The 27,675-nt window shown below is 35.8% G+C and overlaps 1 protein-coding gene across 8 annotated transcripts in view; it reads right to left on the reverse strand.

Annotated features, from left to right (window-relative positions):
* Positions 1-7,813: 7,813 nt before the first annotated feature.
* The window catches only part of DMXL2 (Dmx like 2), a gene marked incomplete at both ends in the record, with an annotated part of 128,561 nt that continues 108,699 nt past the window's right edge, over positions 7,814-27,675 (reverse strand). For 4 of the 8 annotated variants that reach the window (XM_084239748.1, XM_084239747.1, XM_084239744.1 and 1 more), the window contains 16 exons: positions 7,814-8,023; positions 8,517-8,734; positions 9,580-9,632; positions 10,383-10,474; positions 11,609-11,686; positions 12,223-12,350; positions 12,775-12,835; positions 13,488-13,626; positions 14,526-14,647; positions 14,725-14,811; positions 17,720-17,837; positions 18,818-19,019; positions 19,449-19,534; positions 20,038-20,168; positions 23,009-23,187; positions 26,429-26,677. In XM_084239748.1, coding sequence (XP_084095874.1) covers positions 7,814-8,023; positions 8,517-8,734; positions 9,580-9,632; positions 10,383-10,474; positions 11,609-11,686; positions 12,223-12,350; positions 12,775-12,835; positions 13,488-13,626; positions 14,526-14,647; positions 14,725-14,811; positions 17,720-17,837; positions 18,818-19,019; positions 19,449-19,534; positions 20,038-20,168; positions 23,009-23,187; positions 26,429-26,677 — 2,153 coding nt within the window. Of the gene's footprint in view, positions 8,024-8,516; positions 8,735-9,579; positions 9,633-10,382; positions 10,475-11,608; positions 11,687-12,222; positions 12,351-12,774; positions 12,836-13,487; positions 13,627-14,525; positions 14,648-14,724; positions 14,812-15,513; positions 15,577-17,710; positions 17,838-18,817; positions 19,020-19,448; positions 19,535-20,037; positions 20,169-23,008; positions 23,188-26,428; positions 26,678-27,675 lie in introns of those variants that run through there. The other 4 variants (XM_084239742.1, XM_084239741.1, XM_084239745.1 and 1 more) reach the window with 3 other exon arrangements.

The following is a 27,675-nucleotide window of genomic DNA, read 5'->3' on the forward strand; positions in this document are numbered from 1 at the left end:
GTGTTCATCAGGGATATTGGTCTATAATTGTGCTGTCTTTATCTGGTTTCAATACTAGAGTAAATTTAGTATCATAAAATGTATTAAGGAGCATTCCCTCTTGTATTTTTAAAAACAATTTGAGCAAGGTGGGTGTTCTTCTTTAAAAGTTTGGTAAGATTCATTTGTTAAGCAATCTGGCCCTGGTTGTTAATTCTTGGGTAGTTATTCTTGGATAGATTTTTTTTTTTAATTGCTGTCTCAATTCCCATGTTTATAATTAGATGTGTTCAACGTCTGTTTCTTCCTGGGTTCGTCTTGGCAATGTATAGTGATCTAGAAATTTGTCCCCTTCTTCAAGGTTATCAAATTCATTGGCACAGTTGTTCATAGTAATCTTTGGTTTTTTGGTTTTTCTGTGCTATCTGTGGTGATTTCTCCTTTCATTGGTGATTCTGTTAATGTTTTTTCTTTGTTAGTCTAGTTAGAAGTTTGTCGACTTTATCTACCCAGTGTACCTAATCTTAATTGATTTTTTGGTATAGTCTTTTTGATCTATTTCCTTTCTTCTGATTTTTTCTTTCTTTTCCAAATTACTTTATGTATAGTTTTAGATTGTTAATTTGGAGGTTTTCTTACTGTCCTGTTTTGCAGTTACCTTTGTCTTAAGACTACTTTTGCTGCATCCCACAGATTGTGGTAGCTTGATCCCAGTTCTCATTCATGTCAAGGTATTTTGATTTACTTTCCTCTTTTAACCAATTGTTAATAAGCAGTGTATTTTTATTTATATATTTTTTACATTATTGTTCATTTTTAAACAATGTTTGCTTCCCACCCCTCAGGTGTAGTCCCCATAGAATTTCAAAAAAAAAAATTTCCTTCCCCAAGGCACCCGTACACCATCAGCTCAGTCCCCTGTGCTCTGATCCCTCTCCCTCCTCCTGCCCTGCAGCATGTCTCTGGTTTATAATTGACTGTTTTTTCTTTGTTGTGTTTTGTACTGTTATTATTTTTTTACACTGATGTCTTATTTGGTTTCCCTATATTCCTCCTGTAAGTGAAACTATCCGATATTTTTCTTTTCTTTCTGGCTTATTTCACAATAAGCAGTGTATTTTCTAATCTCCATGTATTTCTATTTCTTGGCTTATTTCCTTAATGTTGATTACCACCTTTGTGGCATTATGATCAGAGAGAGCTTGGTATAATTTTGATCTCTGTATTTATTGAAAATTGATTTGTGGGCCTCCCCGGTGGCGCAGGGGGTTGAGCGTCGCGCTGTGAAGGTGTCCTCAGCCTCTGCATGCGGGTTCAATTCCCGGCTGGCCAGGGAGAAACCCACATGGCAAGCAGACCTTGCCTGTCTCGCCCATGCTCCCCTCAGCAATGTCCTTGGTCCGTCTGCCCGTTCTGCTCCCCGCTCTATTTCTGGTGAATTCTCTCACCCACCCGTGCCTCTGACTGTACCCCAGTTCTTGTATAAATAAATTTTAAAAATCTTTAAAAAAAAAAAAAAGAAAGAAAATTGATTTGTGTCCCAATATAGTCTATTCTTGAAATGCACTTGAAGAAAATGTGTATCCTGTGGTTTTGGGGGTTGTCTACATGTGTCTTTTGAATCTATTGGTCTAACTCCTTACTGAAGGCTATTGTTTCCTTATTTATTTTTTTTAAAGATATTTTTTAAGAGTTTTTTTTTAAGATTTATTTATTTATTTATACAAGCACTGGGTATAGTCAGAAGCGTGGGAGGGTGAGAGAATTCACCAGAGCCAGAGGGGAGAGCAGAGCAGGCAGACTGACGAAGTACACTGCTGAGGGGAGCAGCGGGCGGCAGGAGAGGTCTGCATGCCATGCTGGACCCTCACCCGGCGGCCGGGGATTGAACTGGCGCTGCAGAGGCTGCGGGCAGCTTTGCAACCCAACGCTCAACCGCTGTGTCACCGGGGAGGTCCTCCTTATTTATTCTTTATCTTATTTGTCCATAGTTGTAAATGGGTTATTAAAAATTCCCCAGTGTTATTCTGTTGTCACTATTTTTTTTTTAGTTCTCTTATTAAATGTCTTTGGCATCTTGGTGCTCCATTATTTGATGCATGTTTTTCATGTTGTAATGGACACAATCATAATGTCTCTTTTCCTTTTTTGAGTGGAAGTCTATTTTATCCATCATTAAGTATAGTTCCTGATTTTTTAAAATTTCTATTTAAAAACTGTCCTCCAGTTTTCAATTCCGTGCTTAGTTGGTAAGGTGGGTTCCTTGTAAACAGTACAAACTTGGATTTTCTTTTGAAATTCAGTCACCCACTCTACCTTTTGATTGTTGAATTCAAGCCATTTCCACTTAAGATTATTAAAACATTAATTTTATTTTCTGAGACCTTATATGTTTTTTTGAGGTTTTGTTATACATTGTATTTCTATTGCTATTCAGTTCTGCTGAGGTTTATAACAGACTGTTCGTGTGAGCAGTTCCACATTCTGGCATCTGATACATCTGATGGAATACATTGTTATTCTTTTCCTTTGCTGTTACATGACCTGGGTGTTTATTACCTCCATGTCCATTGTCCTTTAGCTTTATAATAACCCTTTAAGACTTCATATTTGCCTTTGTGTTTATACATTTTTTGTTTTAGCTTTTCAGTGAAGCTCGTTACTCTTCTGTCTTAAAGATTTCCAGCCTGGAATCCTTTATCCTGAAAGATTACTATTTAAGAACTTTAAATATCTCCAGCCAATCTTCATGTTTGTAACATTTCTACTGGGAAGTCCACTGACAATATGATTGATGTTTTCCTATTTTTAGTATTCTGTCCTTGTATTTCAACAGCTTTGTTAAAATGTGTGTTGGTGTGTCTGTGTGGTATTTTGTTTGGGACTCTTCGGGTCTCTTGGATCACAGCATTTGGTTTATTTCCCAGATTGAGATGGTTTTCAACAATTATTTCTTTAAATAAATTTCCATGTCTTCCTCTTCTTCTGAGATGCCTGTAATACACATTATTTCTCTGTAGGTTAACCAAAACCACTCTTACAGTATTCTCATTTGTTTTGATTCTTTTTTCAGTTTTATTTGTGTCTCCAACACTGTTTGAAGCTCATTCATCTTCTATAATGCTTCCTTTGGCCTGCTGTCAAGAGCCTCAGTAGTAGTTTTTTGATTCTGACACAGTATTTCTTAGTTTCATTACTGCTAATTTTACTGCCTCATTTTTTCTTAGTCTTTATCCTGTCGCTGTTTTATATTCCTGTAGGAGCAGGCAGGCAAGAGTGCCTTCTCTGGTTCTCCTTAATGGAATCCTAGCCTGTGTAGAAAGTCACAGTTCTTCCCCTTGGGGTTTGCCCTGAGCCAAGGGTGTGGGACTCCACTCTATCTCTACTCTCACCTCAAGAAATGTATTTGAGCTGGCAGCCCAGCTATCAGCTTCCTGTATACTGCTGGCCCCACATGTCCCATTCTTACCACCTTCCAGCGCGTGAGTGTGTGGCTCTGCCAGTGTCCCTTCCAACTTAGTCAATACCGGTCTCTGAGGGCCGGGGGTGCTTCAGACTCACCCCTGTTCTGTAGAATTCTCGTATTCTTGAATGGTTGTTAGCTGTTCCACTTGTGAGAAAAGCAAAGCAAAGAATGATCTATATCACTGCCTTGGTGATGTCACGCCTATGGTGCTTCTAATTTTTTTGAGAAATCATCATGCTGTTTTTCATAGTGGCCGCTCCAATTTACATTCCCACCAACAGTGTGCAGGGGTTTCCTGCCACCACATCCTCACTGATTCGTAATTCCTTGTCTTTTTTCTAGTCTTTTTGACAAGTGTCGGGCATGGCTTTGATCTGTATTTCCTTATTAGTGATGCTGAAAATCCTTTCACATGCTTCCTAGTAATCTGTTTGTCCTCTTTGGAAAAATTTCTTTCTATCCTTGCCAGTATTTAGTTGGATTTTTTGTTGTTGGGTTGTATGTTTTCTTTATATACTGTGAAATTAACCCCTTATCAGATGAATAATTTAAGTATCTTCTATATCGTAGGCTGCCTTTTCTCCTGTTAATGGGTTTCTTGGATGTGCTGAGATTTTCTAAAAATGGAGTCACATTTTTCTTGTTGCTTGTTCCCTTGTGCCTCCCCTTCTCACCAACCTGTCCCCCCTCCCTGGCCCCCCTGCATTGCTAAGCCTGATGCCAGGGAGCTTATTACTGCCTATGTTTTCTTCTGGAGATTTGATCATTTCAGGTCTTACAAGTCTTTGATCCAATTTGAGTTAATGTTTATGGTGTAAAACAGTGGTCCTGTTTCATTCTTTTACATGTGTCTGTCCGGTTTTCCCAACCTTACGTAGTGAAGCAACTGCCCTTAACCCGCTGTATTTGCTTCCCTTGTGGTAAAATTAATTCATCTTATGTGCATAGGTTTAATTCTGGGCTCTCTATTCTATTGCTCTGTGTGTGTGTACTCTAGTTTTACAGTATAATCTGAAATCAGAGGATGACGCCTCTGGCTTTTCTTTTAAATTTGCTTTTGCTATTTGAGGTGTTTTGTGGTTCCACACAAACTTCAGAACTATTTCTTCTATGAAAAATGCATTTGAGGGGCCTCCCTGGTGGTGCAAGGGGTTAAGCACAGCACTATGAAGCAATCCGCAGCCTCTGCAGCACAAGTTCAATCCCTGGCTGGCCAGGAAGCAACCCACATGGCACAGCAGACCTCTCCTGTCTCGCCCACTGCTCCCCTCAGCAGTGTTTTCTGTCTGCCTGCCTGTTCTGTTCCCCACTCTGTCTCTGGTGAATCCTCTCACCCTCCTGTGCTTCTGGCCTGTACCCCAGCTCTTGTATGCATAAATAAATCTTTAAAAAAAAAAAAAAGAAATGCATTTGAAATTTTAGTAGGAATTGCACTGAATCTGTAGATTGCTTTGGGTAATAGACATTTTAACAATTCTAGTCCACAAGCATGAAATATCTTTTGTGTTTTCTTGAGTTTCATCAATGCTGTATGGTTTTCATTGTAAAGGTCTCTTACCTCCTTAAATTTATACTGAGCTATGTTTTTCTTTTTGAAGTGAACATAAATGGGATTTATTTCTGACAGTTACTAGTGTATAGAAATGCAACTGATCTTTATATATTTTCATCCTGCAACTTTGTTAAGTTCATTTAATAATTTTGGGATAATATGTTATCTGCAAATAGCCACGGTTTTACTTCTTTCCAATTTGGAAGCCTTTTTTTTCCCCCTTACTTATTGTTCTGGCTATGTTGAACAAAATTAGGGAGAATGTGATCCTTTTCTTGTTCCTGATATTATCCCTTAGCTTTTTCATTTTTGAGCTCTTGTTCTCATATATGGCCTTAATTATGTTGAGATATATTCCTTCTATACTCTGAGTTTTTAATCATAAATGGATGTTAAACTGAGATGATCATGTAAATTTGATCTGCCATGCTAATGAGGATGTAGCAGAATGGGACCGCTGAACATAGGAACTCTCAGTAGAATTCATTCATTGCTGGTAGGAACACAAAATGGGATAGCTACTTTGGGAAACAGTTTGGCACTTTTTCATAAAGCTTAGCATAGCGTTACCATGATTCAGTGATCACATTTAGGTTTACACAAAACTTGCAAGCAACCAAGATATCTTTTAAAAGGTGAATAATGGAAACTGTGGTATACATGGAAAATTAAATGATAAATGAGTTACTGAACCACAGAAAAGAATGTACTCTAACATTGGTGTCTAAGTGAAACTGTTACAAGGCATCATTACTACTATATGACATTCTGCAAAAGGCAAAAGCATGGGAACAGTGAAACAATAAGTGATTAGTAAGGATGGGGGCAAAGAGGAGGGATGAGTAAGTAACACAGGGGGCTTTCAGGGCAATGAGACTACTCTGTGTGGATCCATTTGTCACCATCCACATAACAGAGGGTGACAATGCAATTCATGGACTGAATACTGCTTCACTGTTATAAAAGTATGGTACTAATGTAAACTGCTAACATAGGGAAGCTATGAAAGGCAGAAACTGTAGTATTAAACCAATGTTTTTATAAACATAAACCCATTCAAAAAATATCTTTAAAAAACATGCAAATTACTATAAAGCAATAGCTCAAAGAAAGTGGCAGCTATCAAAATCTTGCGTATGTTTCGGTTTCAAAATGCTCTTATCTTGCAGAGGCTGAATAAGCTGATATTATATGCTGTGGCGATGGAGAGAATGCACCAGTATCCGGCTACACTAAACTGGGGTAAGTGCCTGCAATTTTTTCACAAACTAGTTTTTCTATGTATTCAGACATTCTCTTGCTGCCTTCCCTCACCATTCTACATAAGCACTGTTCCCAGCATCCTTCACCACTGTCAGCACCAAAATCTACACTCAGTTCAATGAGCCAAAAGGGAGCATTCAGGAAACAAGAAGGTACAGTGAGGTTAGTTCTTACCCAATTAAATTCTAATGCTGAGTGGCTTTTCTTCCTGGCTCACCACAGTATCCCATTTGCTAGAATGACTTCTGATATACTAGACATTCACAAATAGCTTAAAAATTCTGTACATTTTCCAAAACTTAAAATCTTTTCTGTTGAAAATAACATCAGACCAAACTAAGATAAAACTCTAACAAATAACATTTATTTTTCTTTTACATTTGTACTTCACAGTCCAAACATCACATCGCCTTCAGAGAAAAGTGCTTTTATGCCATTATATTTTACTATTTACTGCACAGGCATTAAACATTCTTCACATGAGACAATTTGCTGGTAAACATTTAAACACACAGACATTGGTTTCAATATCTCAAGAACATATTTTTTGGTCATTACCAAAGAAGTACATCAAAATATGACAACATTGGCCAGTATTTTACAAGCAAATAATATTTAACTCTGCATAGTTTATACAATAGGCTATGGTAATAAATAATCACCAATCTCATCAACTATTAACCGGCCACAAAAAGCCTAACATTCATTTTAATTATGATACATGAAATGCTCTATTGGTGTAGTTGGAACACAGCCTTAAAATGTGAGTGGTCAACCTTGAATATGTGAAAAGAATAGTACTAAATCAGCATGTTTCAGTTAACTACAAATGTCATGTCCACATAGTACATTCCTAACAGAAGGCAAATATTTAAATAGAAAAACCAGCGGTCAAAAAAAGCGAATGTGCAAATTGTGAGGAAAACATTGCATTTAAATTTGCACTCAATTTGCAAGTTACAGTACTAGCTTAGTAGAAACACTAACAGGAAAAGTATTTAGCAGGAAAGAATGGAAAAGACCTCTTGCGGCAGAGAACTAGTCGATGCACACTGCTCCGGAGCTTAAAATATTTCTGGTGGTCTAGAGCTTTTAACATGTTATGACTATCCTTCCTTCAACAAAAGAGACTGCATGCTTCAATCAGCGATAAGGATAGGGGTTAGGAAGAAAAACCTGAATCAACAACACTGTCTTCCTCCATTTGGTATAAAGGCCTTTCTTATTACTATAACTCACTAGTATGCTAACTTTTAACCTCAAATGTTTTCTGAATCAGGTTTGCTAGATGTTGTAAAGAACAGATACCCTTCATACATACTAGATTGATTTTTCTTTTTTTTTTTAGCATGTTAGCATGATAACAAGGTACATGCACTTTCATCTTACCAACTTGTACAGGCAATCTCAGCATAACACTCTGCTTAGATTGGATTCAAATTCTACAGAGATTCTCTGTATTGTTTTAAATGCAACTGCTTGGAAAGCAGAAATGCCTAATAATTAATGCAGTGTGTTTTTTGTTTATAAAAATAAAGCTCCCATCTTTAAGTCTATAGAATGTCAAGAATTCTAGTAGGGATATTAAAAGCATTGGGCAAAACCCTCGTTTTCAGCGTGCCATCTGCCCCACAGGAAAAGATCCGATTGCCCTGGATGATGTCAATCTGCATCACTCCAGCCCCAATATTTCTGAATATGGACTGTTTAGCATGTTCGTGTTTAAATGAATGAATTAGGCCATGGCCTGTCAGTCTCCAAACCTAGTTTAAAAAAACAAAGGAATGAAAAGAAAATCATAAGTCACTTAAAGGAAAAACAAAACAAAGCACAAGTGATTTAAATAGAGAACAATAGCATGGATTTGAGTCCAATCACTGCCTCTTTCCTCACTGGAAATAATAGTATTGACACAATTTACTTTCCGTACCTTTCACTGTCCCTACTTTTTGAAATTACTCTCTGTCCTCTTGTTTCATAATAACAATACATATCCCCTCTCTAATTAAATATTGATGTTAATTCAATTAAATATCTCCCTAATGGTAAGCTAGGCCCTGTAGCAATACCATCTCAATCTAGAAACCTCAGCTACCCAAAACAGGCACTGGGGGAAGTTCTGTTCCAAGGAGACAAAGTAATGTCGCACACAAAAGTAAGGGAAGATGAATGTCAAGAGGTATTTGATATCTGCACAAAGCTTCACAAACCACAGATAAAATACTTGGACATTCCCATTCTATTGGACTGACTCACCTTTATGTTACCTTCTGCTGAACCTGTAGTAAAATATTCCTCACAGGGGTCCAGCGCCAGCGCTTTAATAGCAGAGTCATGTGCCTGGAATGTGTGAATTAGTTGTCTCTGCCTGATGTCAAAAATGCAGACATAGCCTTTCCTCCCTCCAGAGATTATAAGTTGCTGTTTGGGCGCATATTGAAGCACTGTGGCACCATGGTCATGGCATGTGAAACCTGAAGAGGAAAACACCAAATGCCTTTCCCAAACAATTTCATCTCGGCAATTCTGATAAAAATTTAAATGCACATTTAATATAGAAATTAAAAAATGCCAAGCAATGACCGAAAAGTCTTACACACAGGAAGTTTAAACTCTAAGCCCAAGCTAAGCTATATTGCCTCGTAAGAGGTGTCAGTACAGAGAGCAAGCTTCTCAACTACACTCTCAGCCACCTCACTAATACCCACCACTGACCAGCAAGTACCCAAGGTCCGTTCCATACATAAACTCTCATCAGAAGTTCTCAGGTGAGTAACTGAAACTTAACTACACTAGTGTTGAAGATGACAAATTACAAGTTAAGGAATTATCCTTCCCAGGATTATGCATTTTAAAGATTAAAAAAGCCTTAAATATATGGAAAATCTTTGTGATGTTAACAATAACAATAGAAATGCATTTTAAAACACAAATCTTCCTATAAAGAAAGCTGCTTAGCTTATTTAACCCAAACTTAAGAGAATGTAACACTTTTAGCAGCATTATGTGGAAAAGATATCTTTAGGATACTGTCTTAAACAAAACAAATACTTCAGTGGCATTGTTCATAGTTCTTATAATAGGTTAATTTTTGTTTTATAATCAGGTTTAATTTTTTAAAAATGTCATTTGTATTGACTCAATGAATACTTTGTAATTAATATCTTAAATAGCCTATAACACTGCATTTTCTTGCTTAGAGTACAAAATAGACTCTTTTAGGATAGCTGACTCCAATTCTATTTGACTCAGCCAGGTCAGCAGCTAGACATTCTAGCTAAGCCAGGATAGTAAAAAAAAATCATAGACCTTAACTCACCATGAATGAGGCTGTTTCCAGGTGATATCAATGTGTCCCAGAGGCACACATTTCTTATAAAGAAACAAATACATCAAGCAATTATTCACAGTCATCACTAGGGGAAGATTGTATCTTCAAGTCAATTATTTTTACTTAAGGTAATTTTGTTGTTGTTCATTCCCATTTATAGAGCAGTGATTCAACTAGGAAGAGGATAGAGGCTGAATCTGGGAGTATATCTCTCCTAAGAGTCTATTCTTTCCAACTACACAGTTGTCTTATATGGTCTTGCCTGTCTCTACCCCTTCTCATCCCCCAGTTCTTGAGACCTGACTTAGTTTGTAACCACTGCAGGTGAAATTCATCCATAGGCATGTGTTGTCCATGGAAAGAAAATCTTGAGAATCATGGCTACAGAATGTCAAATGCTTGTTCTCAAACTCCTAACTCTTTGGTATTCCAAATGTAGAAAATCCTCTTAAATAGAAATCTAGACTTTATATTTTTACATCTTTCATTTTTGTACAATGTATGTATTCATCTTGGTTATAGTCCTACCATCCTTGTTTTGATCCTATTCCCTTCTCCCCACCCCCTCTGCAGTGTAACTGGTTTATAGTTACCTGATGATTTTGATTTTTTGGTTTATTGTGATATTTTTCCTTATCTCTTATTCCTGTTATGAGTGAGACCATGGATGGAGCTGGAAGGGATCATGCTCAGTGAAATAAGCCAGAAAGAAAAAGAAAAATATTAGATGGTCTCACTCATAGCAGGAATTTAAAATTTGCTTATTTCTTATTTTGTTTCTGTCAACTTACCTGTTGTCATTGGATTGTCCAGATGTGGCAACTAGACTTGAAGAGGTAATAAATGCAAAGTCACTTGTGGCTTTACTGTGGCACTGCCAACTCTATGGACAATAAAGTACAACTGATGTTATTTAAAAATCCAATAAAACCAGTACAGTATTTACAGTTCTATTAGTAATATACTATGTGCATGAGTTAGTTTTTAAAGTAGTCTAGAACAAGAATAAGTGATATAAGAGGATTGGCTGTCATTTGCATATATCCAATAATTTTTTAAAATTGCGGAGTTGTGAAAAATATGAATAAAAAGTTGCTGTTTTAGATTATGTAACAAAGGAATGGGATCTACAAGTACATGAACTCAGCCAAGCCATTCAGTTATATTTAAGGCCCAATCAATTTTAGTGCTCATGACCTCAACTGCATTTAGTAAACTTAACAAATCTCTTACATGCACATTTAGTCTTAAGCCCTTAAGATGCTGCAGTCTAAGTCAAATTAATTCCTACCTAAATACAAACATCCACCTTCCTTACCACCTCTGCTCCCAGATACTTACCCTGTAAAGAGATTAGCAGTAACAAGGTCAAAGTGGTCCTGCAAATAACCCACAGGTATAAGGCTGCCAAAGTGGGTCCTAACGATATTCCAGTACGGTAGGAAACCACTTTACTGAGCCATGCATGACTTTTGTTGGATCAGGTGGATGTCAGAATACTTTAAAGATGGACATTTTTCTATTTGGAGTTGTCATAAATAATCATTTAAGGGTGATGTCTCATGAAGCCAGAAGTTCCATACAAGGTAGTATCACCTTCCATCCCAATTCTATCCATCACCAAATTCTTTGATTGGCATTAATTATTTTATAATCTAACAAGCAAAAATTTGGAGGAAATAATACATGGTACCTGTTTGGTTCTTAATATAGTATCTAAAATAAATCACTACAAAATTCTATCAAGATGTTAGAATACATTTTTTTTTTTTTTGAAAACTAAGTATGACCACAGAGAGAAAGAGACCTTGAATTTTTTCCCAATATAATGGTCACCCTTCAACCTATGAGAAACAAGCTCTGTTTTTTATGTCATTAAAACTAGGGCATTGATGGGAATGGTGTTGCTGGGCGGAAATGAATCTTCCCCCACAGAAGTACCAGTGAGAATGAGAAACAACACTGCGTAAATAAAGTGGCATCTGTGTGTGCTCTGGGAATTCTGAGTAATACTTACCATGTAAGGTTTAGGGTTTGATGCAGTTTGGTTTACTTGCCAGATACTAAGAAAGCCCTCTCCATCTGCAACACCGCACTGGAAGATGGGAAAATGTTAAACATAGCTACCGTTCCCATATCACTCAGTCCCCACCTCACTAGCATTCTGCCTGTATGTATTTTCCAAGGAAATTCAAGGCTATGAATATCCTGTCACCTTTTAACTGCTTCCCCAAGCTTATTTCATGGTTTTCCATTCAGCTACCTAATATTGTGTCAGAAAAGTCATGACACACTTTTGCTTGAAAAACAAGTCATTATGTGTCATGACTTTTCCGACAACCCAACAGAATTTAGTGAGAACCTGGAAGGTTTCTCTCAGGTGCTTCACTGTTTACAGATACCAACGCAAAAGAAACAGAATTCTTTACCCTCACAAAGTATTTAGTATCTTTAAAAAAATTTAGGGAACTTATGCTCTTATTGGAAAGTGAAGGATGGACACCAATAAACTTTCTGCTCAGGTTAAGTCCAGAGCCACTGTATTTGTTTTTAGATGTAGTCTTACTAATGAGTTACTCAAATATTCACAATTATTTTCAGATGAATTAGCAATAACACCCACGAACTAACCTTGTTGCCTTGTGAATTAAAATACAATCTGGTAACTCTTGCATTGCCAGCTTGGCGGAAACAGACAAGTTGCTGAGGTCGTGTCCATTCAAACATTCGTACGCTACCATCCTGAGCACCTGTGAGATCTGAAACACAAGAGGCATGGTAGAAACTAAGAAATGGGGCCTCCCCTGGTGGTGCAGTGGTTGAGCGCTGGGCTGTGAAGCTGCCCACAGCCTCTGCAGCACTGGTTCGAGCCCAGGCGGTCTCTGCAGCGCGGGTTCGATCCCCGGCCGGGGATCGAACCCTGGCCACCGGCGAGGGTCCCACATGGCGCGCAGACCTCTCCTGCTGCGCCCGCTGCTCCCCTTAGCAGTGTATTTCGTCAGTCTGCCTGTTCTGTTCCCCACTCTTGCTCTGATGAATCCTCTCACCCTCCCGTACTTCTGACTGTACCCAGTGCTTGTATAAATAAATCTTTAAGGAAAATAAAATGAAAAAGCTAAAGAAGTTCTGATATTTTCCATTCTATAAATCCTCAAAATGATAGCGGTTACTTAAAATACTTACAGTATTGATGAACTGGGTGTGAGGTCATTCTTTTAACATTATGTAGATTCCTTTTCATGAGCTAAAAAAAAAAAAACACATTTTGTGCATGACAGAAAAGGATGTGCTTCAAGCCAACTCTAATTCTAGTAACATTTCTTTACAAAAGGATCATTGCTGAAATAAATCCTGTTGATTTATTTGAATGACTTAACATATGACACTTGTCTTAACAGGTTACTGAGGCATATCCACTTAATGGTGCAGCCCTGGCCTCTGGACCATGAGAACCGCAGGCAGCTTTCTCTAGTGATAAAGGGACCTCTCCTCCAAGTGTCCCTCCCTGCGGATAATCAGAAGTATCTCCAGACTCTTCAAAGCAGAACATGAGAAAAGGACCCCTTCAACTGCAATGGCTTACAAGAAACTATTGATGCACTTTTCTAATACTTACTATAGAGATGAATTTTTCCTTGATCTGCTTTACTACTTTGTCCCTCTCAGTTTGCTCATTTATAAAATGATTATGAAGGATACTCATAGCACCCACCACCTACGCTTGTTTTCAGAAACAGTTTGCACCTGATAAAAGGAAACTCAGTCTATACATGCTTATTATTGTACTAACTGGTCATTGTCCCGCACCTTTAGGACTATTCCTATGTCAGAGTAACTTCAACTCATTTTTAAGGGAGTCCATATCCAGAAGTCATAGCTAATAGTAAACAACATACCACACTAGCTCCAGTGCTAGTCTGTCCACTGCCCAGCCATGGCAGAGAGGAAGGTGGGTGCACCTGACTCGTCGAATAGGATGTTGCACCGGGTTGATATAGAGTTGTAGTAGAACCACGATAATCTATATCATCTGAACTGTAAAAGACGTGTGTGTGTGTGTGTTAAGAGCAAATGGAACTTTCCCAGTAACACATTCCAATTACAGAGCTTCTTAGGTATCCACAAAGCAGTACTTTTAAAATAAACAAATAGCCGTGAGAAGTCAATAGATTACTACTGGTTAGAGTTTTCCCTCAACACTTATACAGTTAAGTGTTGTTCGGGGATAACTTTACTACTGCACAAATTAGAATGCTTGTTCTTTTTATGATGGACTATATCATATTACATTGTTATAGCTACTCTAAAGTGTGATATTGAAACGTAGCTATATAGCAGCAAAACAGAACATTTAACAGAATAAGGAGAGAGGCTACCATGACATCATCTCCAAGTACATAAAATTTCCTTATCTGGAAAAAAGAAGGGATTATATGGAGAAGCCCCCAAACAAGACAGTATTGCAAAACTCTTATTGCAGTATCCAAGCTTTACTATAAAGTTGTCTACATTTTTATCTGTAAAAAGGGTATGTTTATAAGGAAATAAGAAACAATAAAATTGTTCATTAAATGTGACTTACCAGTTTACTATTTGTGTATACTGCTTCTTGCTTTACTTATCCACAAAACTGAATTCACTGAATATTGTATAATTACTGATATTTTTTGGGTTAAATGCCAAGGTGGCAGTTGTCAGCATTAGGATTTGTCTGCATTAATCTTTGAAATCATTAGTACTCATACTTCTTCCATTAGACCCTGAAATAATCTTTTTCTTTTTTTACTTTTTTCATAGTAGTGAGTCTCTTATTGGCAGCTAAATCAATTATTGTCTCCTACCCAAATGAAGGGCGAAAGATGTAATTTTCAGGATAAATCATGTACATTTGAAAAAAAAAATCATTTAAAATTGACTACATAAGACAGACAAACCTTTTGGATTCTCTGTCAAATTCTTCTCCAATCCATATGTATGATTGACAGGCCAGAAGAGAAGTAACATCGAGTTCTTGTACATCATGAGTTGAAGCCAAAACAATTTCATTAGAGTTTGCCTATAACGGAGAGATAGGGTCAATAATTTAAAGAATTTCACTACAGTATGTTTCTTCATAATGATTAAAGCTTTTACCTTATTAACAGAAAATGCCATGATCATATCTGATTCCTTATGAATGATTTTTGCCTTTCCACCTGGATAGCCGAGATCAGCTTCAACCTATAAGACATTTGTCAGCAGTTTTAATTGTTGCAGCACAGTTCCATGTAGAGAACACACAATTCTTTAAAAGAATAATACAGCAGCAACAGCAAAAATAAAAGCACCAGTAATTTAAGTGTTGAAAATCAGCTTTATAGTTAAGTTTTCTGATGCCCTATAATCACCCAAATTATAAAGATATTCATTGTGATTATAGGAACTGTCACAGAAGATAGCTAACAGTTTTCAACAGTAGTCATGACAGTAATAATGTCTCGTTTCTTCTGAAAGTACACAGAGATTATGCAGTGAGAATATGTATATATTTAGAGTAGGGGAGAGAGAGAAAAACAAAGGAGCCACACATAAGATGGAACATTTTTAAATAAGGGTGATGAAAAGAATGAAGGAGATTGAGAGAGGAAGGTGCAATGGCCTAGGGTCAAAGATGAAGGAAAAAAACATTAAAAAGGAGGAACGATAAAACCACCATGTTTAAAAGCAGACTAGATAAAGGAACAGAAGTGAAGGCAGAACAAGAAGCAAGAAAAGAACCAATCACAATGATGAGTAGGCTAGACACAGTGCAGCATCCCCTGCCTTATGGTATTGAGCTATATGGGAGCACTGAGTACTCTAGTTAGCCAGCGGGCCAGTCAGGGTTAGTATTAGAGATGAAGGGTTATTTCTTGATTTCAAAGAATGAGCTTGGAATACTACCTTGATGTGGCAATCTTCTGCTATGGAGATGTGTTTGACCTGCTCCACATGTTCTTCTACAGACTAAATACCACCACACCATCATAAACACAAGACACATGCATGAAACAAAATTATAAAGAGAATGAAAATTTAAACTGAAAATGGGCATCCCATGACTTAAAGATGATAAAAATGAATCTTGCAAGCTTTCCTTTCAAAAGCACATCAAGAAAGAAATTAAATTAAAATGTTAGATAAATCAACACAAAAGCAGACAAAATAAATGCTACTGTGACTATTACATATATAAATACTATTGTAAAAATATTTGTACCCCAGTTATATAGCCTAAAGTTCTGACTTAAACCATAAACTCGAAAATCTACTTGTACAAGCAAATATTTTATACTATGCAGATTCCTATTTTATAGGGGCCTATTTAAAATGCAAATTAAAATTATAATTACAGACTAAAAATACTGATAATTATTTCACTCTTACTCATAAGGAATGTATCCATGAAAATGGATCAGAATTCACATCAACCATTTACTAAGATCACATAATTTTTCTCCTTTTAGATAAATAAATGTTTGATGAAAGGAACCATGGGAAAGAGATCACACAGATAACCCGCTCTTGGTCAATGACAGAGTCATCAGGAATGACTACAATCAAAAGTAATAAATCTGCTCTGCTGTGGAAACCTCTGAGGTTTTATCAGAAAAATATACTTTCCTGCTACCTCTTGAAGTGAGTTTCACTGTCAGTCAAAAGGGTCAAATTCCCTGACCAGGCCTTCAGTGACTGCTCTTACGCTGCTGCAGCTGACTATAAAGGAATGGTACATGTGTCCAAGGGTTGAATGGTTAAAAACCAAACTGCTGGAAACAGTTTTTTTTTTTAATCAATTGAAAAGTTTGTCACATTTACCAATTTCATAAAAACTTGTTCTATAGACTATTCTTCTTTAACATAGTCAATGAATAAAAGTATCTGCTTATGAATGTATCTAAAATGTCAGCATTTCTTAGGAGAATTTTAAGTGATTTTAACCAACATTGATGGAAAATCAAAGGGCATTTCTCAAAATATTAAAATAGTCCCAAAATATGGGTCAACATATGACCCAGCAATTCTCCTACATAACTACCCTAGGAACGCAGAAACACTAATTTAAAGGGCTAGGTGCATTTCTATGTTCACTGCAGCACTATTTACAATAGCCAAGTTATGGCAACAACCTAATTGTCCAAAGACAGAAGAGTAGATCAAAAAATGTGATGCATAACACACACACTTAATAAGTCACTACTCGGCTATAAAAAAAAAAAAGTTGAATTCTTGCCATTTGTGATAACATGGAAGGAATGAGAGGATAATCCTAAGCAAAATAAGTCAGAAGGAGAAAGAGAAATACCAGATGCTTTCACTTATAAGTGGAATATAGAGAAACAAAATAAAGGGTTAGACAAAACCAAACCAATAACAAACCCTTGGCAACTAACTGCAAAACTGAGGCAACCAGAAGGGCAGGGATTGGGCCCAAGGGGGCAAGGTGTGAAAACATACATTTGCAGAGGTGTAAACTGAGAGCCCCTAAAACAAATACAATGATGTAAACCAACTTTACCTCAATGAATATAATTGGAGGGGGAAAATTTTTTAAAAATCAACCAACAGTTTGACATTTTTAAAATGAGTTCCCCAATATTACTAATTAGTCAATTTATTTATGCAACACAATCTCTGCCTCATTTTGTAAAAACATTCTTTCTTTTTCATGTATTTGGCATTTCTGTGGTATTTTTCTCTTTCAAAACTGATCCTGAAATTTAAAGTTTACCCTTTTCTAAAGTTTAGGTTCTTCCATTTCTAAATGCTAAATAAAATGCTTTTTAAAAGGCTATATATTACTTTCAATTAAATGTTATCCAAAGAATAGTACCATGTTAAGTTCCATAAACCACCCATCATATTGTTTATTACATTTGAAAGCCCACTGACAAATATTATAAAGGAAACACCATGTTTTACTTGACTGTGTGTGATTTATCGTGGGAACTATGTCATTTCACTTCTATGAAATGAAAATTACAAGAAATTCACTGTAGTTTAGAGTTACCCATGATATATGAAAGATAATAAAATAAGCTCCAATCAAAACTTCATTAAAATATTAATGAAAACCAAAAAATACAACAGAAATTATTTTTCAAAATACCTCACTCTGCTTTCTTTTCTTAGTGAAAATATATCTAATAAATGTCTCTTGAAGGACTTCTTGTTTAACAAGAAAATGCCAAAGCCGCTTTACTGGAAGTGCAGAAGAATCCCGAGATCTATTAAAAAAATTAACATATCACATGATTTTAGTCTATAGAAAATGTGTTTCACATTTACAGGTAAAGAAAAACCTTCATTAGCTATTGTAAAGAAGACAATAATAACATTAAGCAACAAAATTTTACATTTTTCCCCTTTAATTTTTAGTGAAGTCTCCTAAACATTCCTTCATCCAGCAAATCTATAATTACAGGTTCTCTAAATGAACAGGTCGAGCTAAGAGTTAAATAAATTTCTCATTTTCTTTTAAAATTATATTGCAGGTTGCTTTTGTTGGATAAAGCATATTACTAATGAAACCTATTACAGGTTTCATTTTAATATGCATTAAAATAAGCTAAAAAGTTGTGTTCTTTCAAGCTTAAAGCAATACTCTTATCCATGGTCAGATGCTTCAAAAAACACAAATATGCTGCTTATCAAAAAGGGTATAGATGGAGGCGCGCAGACCTCTCCTGCTGCCCACTGCTCCCCTCAGCAGTGTACTTCGGTCCTTCTGCCTGCTCTGCTCCCTGCTCTGGCTCTGGTGAGTTCTCTCACCCTTCCGTGCTTCTGACTGTACCCAGTGCTTGTATAAATAAATAAATAAATAAATAAATCTTAAAAAAAAAAAAAAAGGTGTAGCTGGAAAGACGATCAAAACATCAATAAAAAAAATCACAGTATGTTTACTATTAAATTACTGACAAAAGGTCAGTAGCACTTTGCATATATAGATTATTACTCCAAAAATTTCTGTAAGAGTTCTTAAAATAACAAAAATATAATAAAAGGGCTTTCCCTGATCATAAAATATGTCTACTAAATTATGGATAATACTGAAAAAGTTTTCTATCCATATTCTGTTTTCTTTAGAGGGATGTAGAAATAAGAATGAAGTTTCAGTGTTTTGAGGGCTACTGGCATATCTTGCCAAACTGTCTTCTAGGAAGGTTAAACTGAGCTATACACTCAGCAGCATTATGAATGTTCTTACTTGAATGGAGTATTTTCAGGTTCTAGCATTGCTTTATTTCGAAGAAGAGCTGGTCCAGTTCCTACTGAAAGGTCAGTTGGGTATGTGTTGATATAGTTAGGAGGTGGGCCTTCATATTGATCCATTTTCTCTTGCAAGATCTGTTCCCAATTCTCCAAGTTTTTAACAACAGCAATGCCTAATGGTGATGTTACAGGCAACTCTAAAAGGTGATAGAATATGTCATTTTATTTTGATAAAAAAATGTTGGTAATCATACACATACTTAGGAAATCAAATTTAGATCCAGTGCTTCTGAAAATACAAATAAATTTGAAAATGTTATTCTACCACTTGGATTCTTAATACTTTCAACAAAACAGAAAGCTTTCTCCATAAAATAAACTGAGGAAACGTCTTGCTTCTACAGTGTGATTCTGGCTTTTACTTTCAGCTCTCTTAGGTATAAAGTGATTTTTACTATGAATTATAAAACCATAGACTGGAGTCTAATTAAGCAAGACCTCAACTTGAAAAGATACTGCATTGGAGATTTTAAGTACCAAATGCTCTTTTTTATATGAACTTTGTAAAGACAAACTTGATGGTAACATTATATTTAGTAACATTAATTTTTATGTTCCAAACTTACCAGAGAATTCTAATCCAGCAATGGGAAAGAAATTCTTGACATTGTGAAGCACTAGCTTAACCATTGTCAAATGTAGAAGAGCCCAGCTATTTAAAGGGTAAAAAAAAAAAATTCTCTTTAATTGAAACACAAAATCATGAGCAGCATAGTAGTGATGCTTATCAATTATTTAACTCCATCTCCAACCCAAAAATTAAATCTATTTTTTCCTAACAGCTTACTATACAAAAACGGCACCTTTGTGGACTCTGAAAATAAAAGAGATGCAACCATAAATCAATCACTCTTGCAGTATCTAAAAATTACCTAATGGAAAAACACCATACAGTTACATGAAATGTAAGAGCACATCAGTAAGTTAAATGTTAAGTTCTAATTGCACATCAATAAATTACATCTTTTTCTCACTAAGTATGCTTGTGTTTGCAGCTTGCATGAAAGCTGTTTTTAAAATTACATGTAAAGGGGAAAAAATACTCTCTTTAGAAATTTATCTCAAAGATAGAGAATTCCTAACCTGAAAACCTGTGTCAGTTCTTATATAAAACATAATAATGTTATTAAAGCAAATAAACAATCCCTTATTTACCTGTAGGAATTTGGATCTTGATGCTCCTGTATTTGTGTATCTGAAAAAAAGGCATCATCTTCATCTTCATCACTATGAATGCTTTCATCAGAATCATATATAACACCACTATCCGACAAAGGAAGAAATGGCTGCAATAAAAGGCAAAGTTATTTTTTAACTATAGAATTGGGATATTTTTGTCCTAACTTATTAACATTGAACATTTTAAATAAAATCTAATATAAAATTAATAACTAAATAAAATTTTCTTTTGCAAACGATACTAGATCTAAATAAAACAAGTAAAAAAGGCGAAACTCCGAGATTCAATAAAATGAGTAGCTAGATACAAAATGAGTACTTTTAAAAATCAATAGTCTTTTTCTTATTTATCAGCAGTGACGAGCTAGAAGTTTATACAAAAAAAAAAAAAAAACAAACCTAAAACAAAATGCCAAAGGAAAATTTTATGAAAGCGTGATAGAAATTACAAATCCTCCTAAAAGCTATAGGAGACTGAGAAACATAGAAACTATAATTCTTTATAAGTTGATTAATAGTTTTTAAATAATTGTAATAAAAATCCCCACAGGAATTTTCAGAACTTGATTCTAAAGTTCATAGGAAAGAAAAATATGGGCAAGATTAGCTGATCTTCTTAAAGTAAATTCTTAGTGGGTATTAAAATAAATGGATCAGACTAGCAACAGATCAATGAAAAAAAAAAGTCTAAAATAGTGTAATAAGAAATTATGACAAAGGTAACATTATAACTCAGTGGGAGGAAAGGAAAAATGATTTAATGAATGATACTAGAGAACTAGTTAGCTATGTGTGCAGATAAATGATAAAGAGGGCAATCAAGTCTGACTTTCACTTTATTCTCAATGAATGAGTGCTGAAAGCCAAAAAGGATGAAGATGATGAGGCAGGAGGTGAATGAAATAAGAGTAAACTTTCATTAGTGGACAGGAATTTCTCTTCTGAAAAACAGTAACAAATCACAAAGCATGGATACATATGGCTAAACCTATAAAAATTTATGTCAAAAACATCATAAATGAAGTTAAAAGTCAAATAAATTGGAAGAATTCTTGTTAATCACAAGATAAATTGATAATATCTTTAATAAAGAGTTCACTAAATTAAGGAAAATACCACAGTCCTGACAGGTAATTTAAGAACATGAAGTTAATTTCTCAAAGTAGAAAATCAAATGGCACTGAGTTCATTAAAAAATTTTGTTATTACTAAAAGGAAATAAAAATTTTTTAATCTATCAAATTAAAAAATGAAAAAGGAATACTTAATGTTAACAAAGGTAAAGCCTCACTATTTTCAAGAGAGTATAAATCAGGAATCTGGAAAATAATCCACAGATGTTTAAGTTATACAGTATCACCCAGTTCTTCTTAATGAAATGAGAACATGAATAAGACTTATCTACAGAAATATTAACCTCAGCATTATTTATAAAAAGTACAGCAAATATCTAAATATTATTATGGGGAAATTATTATGTAAACTATAGTGCCCTCATCAAGCTCTTGGCTTGTCATTGTTATCTATCAATACTTGGTCATTAGAAATGCTACTTGTCCTAGTAACCTGCATCCTGACCATGGCTTCTAAATATCAGTTCCCGCGAAAAGGAACCAACTCTTTGGAGAAATGTTCGTGAGTCTGGAATAGGAAATATATAAGCCTAGAGTAACAAACTAGAAAGGAAATTCAAGGACTACTAGAATAATATCAAAGAGATTCAGGAACTAACAGGCAGAGATGGGATCATCTAAGAAGCCACAAGAGTAACAGGTAAAATGGATTAAAACACAAGTGTTTAAATCCCTGACATCATGACAAAACTAATAACAAAATACACCAGCCTTCTCTGACACTAGAGTCAACTCATCATTTTGAAAAAATGGTGTGTAAAAGCCTCAAGGGACAAGCCAGAATGATCCTGCCAGAATAAACTGGAATCCTGATACATTATAAAAACTGGAAATCTGCCCTCACAATTTGCCTAATCCAGAGGTCCTCAAACTTCTGCACATATTATAATCACCTGGAGGTCTTGTTAAAACAGACTGCTGGTTCTCACTTTTACAGTTTCTGAATCAGTAAGTCGCAGATGGGAACCAAGAATTTGCATTTCTCACAAGTTCCTAGTTGATGCTGGTACTGAAGGTTCTGGGGTCAGTAGCCTAACCAACTCACTAGAAAACAAAAACAAAGCTTCAAAACTCACCCTGAAAGACTTTTTAAAGATCAGCTTCACCTACCAAAAACAGTGAGATCAGCACCTCAAAGACTCCAAGGTGAGATCTAACACAATTTTTTAAATGGGAGGCATGACAGGAGATGTATTCCCTTTTGTGCTTACAAAGTAAGCGACAACATTATTAATAGATGTAAAGAGCAAAACAGATCAAAAGAAGACAACGAGCATAAAAAAGCAAAATGCAAAAAATTAAGTATTAGCATGCATCCAACATGGTTCCAACGGGGCAATCCTGGATCTAGTCACCATATATCGGGCTTCCAGCAGAGTATTCTAATCCCCACAGAAGTTTCCTCTGCTTAAGGAAAACAGAGATATATGTCATGGCGGCTCATAAAACGCATGGCCTGATGAAATCGTCAAATATCCATCGATCTCCTAACTCCAGTTCCATGCTGACCAAGGGAACTTAGTCAGAGGGAGTCTAGATGGTAGTTACAAGCACTCCACTTACTAAAAATGGATGGCCCTGATTATATGTTAATAATCTGACTTCTGGTCCATACCTAAGTCTCCTATTTTAATTTTTCTCATGCATGGTCAAGCATCTGATCACACTGAATGACTTTAATTTCTGGAGATGAGAGATTAAATGTCTAAATTACGGTGATTCAATTCACAAGTTGCCCCATCATTCCCATGTGATGCATACAGAAGTGTTAATAAAACTGACAAACTTAGAGCTGTGTTCTCCATGCCCCTTACCTTTGCAACGAAATAATCCCACATACTAAGTTCAGGAGGAATAAATTTTTCCTTGTAAGATGGTCTTTCTGCAGGCACAGGTGGAGGGGTAGCATCTTTTACAGGTCTTCCCGGGACCAGCATTCGCATGTTAAATCTCCTACGATGCTTATCTATGTCTTCAGATGGAGTAGGAGGTGCTTAAAAAAAAAAAAAAAGAAAAAGAAAAAAAAGACATCATTTAATTTTCATTATTAATTCACAGTTCACCTTTCTTTTCATCCTGCTTTGACCATGTTTTAGTCTAGACTAAGTTACATGTGTATTCCTAAACTTTTCTAGTACCTATATCAGTTTTCTACCAATCATGGCAAGGAGATACTTTTATGCTCTAATCTGTGTATCTTGCCATAAGCAGCTCATGTGCTATACAGAGAAGGATTAATATAATTCTATGTAAATGTATACATTAAATTGTATATTCAATAAGTAGTAAAACAATTACTTGAATGATTATTTTTGGTGATGTTGTTCAAGAAAGATTCACAGAATTATGTAGGATATAAAGAATACTTAAAAGAAGGTCAGAAGCTCAATGTTTAAAGAAAAGCAAATGTTCAAACGTGGTTTGAACAAATGAGGAATAAACTACTTCTGCCTGACAGGCATTAGATACAGGGATAACAACAACAGTCTCGAGTTAGGCCAGGACTAGCCTGTGGCTATGAGGCTGGAAGCAAGTCTCACCAAAACTTCTTTAGCTAAGTCACATGATAAAGTATGGTTTGCTTCATCCATTAGAGAGGAAGATGGAAGATGACATAAGAAGAACCTGAACTAGTATGGTGTGTGTTAAAAACGGAGAGGTACATTTAAATATGAGGAATATCGAAAAGAAATATCAAAAGGATTCACAATTAATTGGACATAAGTAGGCCAGAAAGTAGAATTCAACCTACTCTTCAAAAGCGCAATCATAGAAAATGGTAATTCTTTCTCAACTTTCTCCATAGTACAAACAAAGTTCATTGATAAATTTATCAGCAATTGATGTCAAATTATATTCAGAGTAAGATTACTTTTTCATTCTGCATGACTACCAACTAGGCTAACCCACCTCTACTGTGTTTTTCTAATTGAGAACATATTTTAAAGTGCACACAACTCAGTGGTATTTATTACAGTCACATCACTGTGAAATCACTATCTTTATCTAGTTCCAAAGTAGTCTCAGCATGCCTCGTGGAAATCCTATACCCACTGAGCAGTCACTCCCCATTCCGCCTCTAGTTTACTGCAACCACCAATCTGCTTTCGGTCTCTATGGATTACCCTATTCTGGATACTTCATCTATCAATAAAAGGACACATACAATATGTGACCTTTCGTGTCTGGTTTCTTTGACTTAGCATAATACATTTGAAGTTTGTGCTGGTAGCAGCGTGTGTACACACTTCATCTCTTCTTATGGTGTAGTAACATCCCACTGTGTATAAACCACATTTTGTTTATCCATTCTTTCTTGAAAGTAATTCACAATTAGCTTTTAACTGGACTATTACAGTAGCTCCCCTTCCAAAAGATAATAGGTCTGAAAACCTAAGTCAGATTATGTCACTCCCTGCTTAAAAACCTCCAGAACTTTCCTTTCTTTAGGACGACGACAGTAAAGCCCTGATTTATGAGCCCCTAAATGACCTTTCCCCCACAACTACTATAACCTGATCTCTGATCACACTCCCCTGGGCTCAAGATGCTCATTCTGGCCTCTAAAAAAGGAGAAACTCAGTCCTACCTCAAGAGCTTGCACTCACTGCACCAGCTGCCTGGTAAGGCTGGTATCAGCATGTAATGAGCCTCGAATTCCTAGGTACTCTGCTCAAGTGCTATCTTACCAGCAGTATGTCTTCTGACCATCCTAACTAAGCTGTTCCCATGCCCTCTTCCTTCATTGCTCTTTCAACTTACTCTGCTTTATTTTTATCACAGTTCTTATACCTGAAATATTGTTTGTTTGTTGCATGTCTACTTCCACTAGGTGTTAAGATTTATGAAGGTAAGGGATGTATCTGTCTTTTTCATTCTTAACACTGCCTGGCAATCATAGGTGTTAAGTGAAATGCTGACATGACTACTCACTTGGAGAGTTTAAGCACAGACGATTTCTATTTTTATCACCAAAAATAGAAAATTCAGTAAAAGAAAGAAGAGATTTGGGGGACAAACTTAAGTTTAAAGTGGACTACAACTAGGTAGGAAGATAAAAGTTAAGCGTCAGCTGTGTATAACGGGAATGGAGCAATGGGAGGTAATGAGATCTCTGTTACTGTGACTGACACAGGAACCTGTTCAATTAATTCAACCTGGGGTAATAAGGACATACGTTAGAGCCTGTGCCTAACATTTAAATTCTTTGAACCTCTGATTCCTTATCATTAACAGGACCATTTCTAAAGATGAACAGAGATGATTTCTATGTTTCAGCGCTAAGTAGGTGGCACAGGTGTTAAGACAGCGCTATCAAGCTATCGCCAGCCACCGCAACACAAATTCAATCCCCAGCCAGGAAGGTGATCCCATGGTGCAGCAGACCTCTCCTGTCTCACCCTCTGCTACCCTCAGCAGTGTATTTCAGTAGATCTGCCTGTTCTGTTCCCCACTCTGTCTTTGGTGAATCTTCTCACCAATCCTGCACCTCTGGACTATAGCCCAGTTCTTGCATGCATAAATAAATCTTAAAAAAAAAAAAAAAACCCTCCTAGGGCGGGGAGGGATTGGGGTCAAAATAAGGGGGTTGCAATTGTATGGGGAATATAAAAATAAATTAAAAAAAAACCCTCCTAAACTATAAACTACCAGCATATCTTTCAAAAGAAAAAAGAAAAATATATTCTAACACAAAAGGGGGAAAAGGACCCTACAAAAAAATGGGATTTAAAAAAAAGTACTAGGAGATGTGACTCTATACCCTGAAATCTATTGTGTTACAAATCAACTTTATCACAATTAAAAATAATAAATTTAAAACACGACAACAAAAAAAAACAGTGTGCATGACTGGAACAGCTATATTGTACATGACCATAAGCTCAATCTGAAGACAACTGCTGGCATGCTCTATAAATATTATGAAGATATATTTAAATGTTCTTTAATTAGAAACTATCCTTTTGCCGTGACCTCATTCTTTAACATTGTCTTCTATCTTTGCCTTTTCTCTACCTTTTTATTCTCTTCAAATATGTTCTGGCTTATCAAAAGATGTTAACTAAAACCATATTTTATTCTAATATGAGTTTAGCTACTATCAGAGAGTAAGCAATCATATTTTGAACATTATTGATTTTCAAAATAAAACCTCAAAACATTTAAAAAAACCTTTTGCTTTACATTGAAAGCTATTTAATTTATACACAATATTGTTATCAAATTTATCTTACCTGAAATATTTTCTGATTGTTTTTGAGGTTTCACAACAAGTTTCACACCCCCTCCAAAAACAGCAGCCCACATTCGATTATTTAATGGGTGAGCTGCCAGTCGAAATAATTCATTGGAAGAATTTGTGGCAAGAGCATGTATTAATAAACTTAAGTAAACTGCAACGACAGCTTCACAAAGCAAAATGTTCAATTTTGGCTGGTCTTCGTCTTGGGCTGAACTCAAGAGATTAATAAGTGAACTCACACCTGTAAGGTACATAATATCAAACTATCAGTACAAAGCTCAAAAAGGAAAAAAATTCCAATTTGCAATTTATCCAAAAGTATGCAAATATATTTGACAAAATACAGTTTCACGATTTCAGCAACAAAATGTAAAGTGGGTTATAAATGATAGACTTAAATAAGACTCCATTAACCTATACCGATGTAATAAAGGAGTGAATAAACAAAAAGGGGAAAAGGGAAAGTTCCTCCTTACAGCAGAATTTCAACTAATTAGAAGCAGAGAGAATTAGTAATTACCATTTAATAACCCCACAATAATGTCTGATACAGGAAAGATCATCCCTGGATGCTAAAATTAGCTGGTGAAAGTATATTTTACACAGAATTATACTATTCCTTCAAAAGATACTTATTAGTTTTAAAGGAAAAAAAAAGTAATTTTACAAAGGGGAAACCACATTACCACCAAATGTAATAATAATACCAGTAATGGTACTGACAGTACGTGACTCAATATTTTGCACTGAGAAGCACAGCATCTCTTTTGTGGTATCCCTGTCAAAATACAAAATGAATTTAAAATTAAGAAAACTCCATATTCTACATTCAAAAGTGTTCAAGTCATTAAAGACAAGGAATGAAGAACTACTCATTTTAGAGGAAACTAAGATATTACAAGTAAGCGTTAATGGAAGACAACTGGTGAAATTTGAATAGGATCTTTGGATTAGAGGAACAATATTAAAATGCTGAATCTGATCATCATGCTATGGTTATGTAAGAGAATGTCTATTTTTAGGAATACATCTGACACATTTAGATGTAAGAGGGCATTATTTCTATAACTTACTCTCAAATATTTCAGGAGAAAAATGCATGTATATGCACGTACATAGTAAGCGAGAGAGAGCAGGTAGGAAAGAAGATAAAGCAAGCATGGTAAAATGTTAACATTTGGGGGCCTCCCTGGTGGCGCAGGGGTTAAAGACAGTGCCAGCCACTATAGCATGAGTTCG

Source organism: Talpa europaea (assembly GCF_964194135.1).
Source record: "Talpa europaea genome assembly, chromosome: 8".
NCBI lineage: Eukaryota > Metazoa > Chordata > Mammalia > Eulipotyphla > Talpidae > Talpa > Talpa europaea.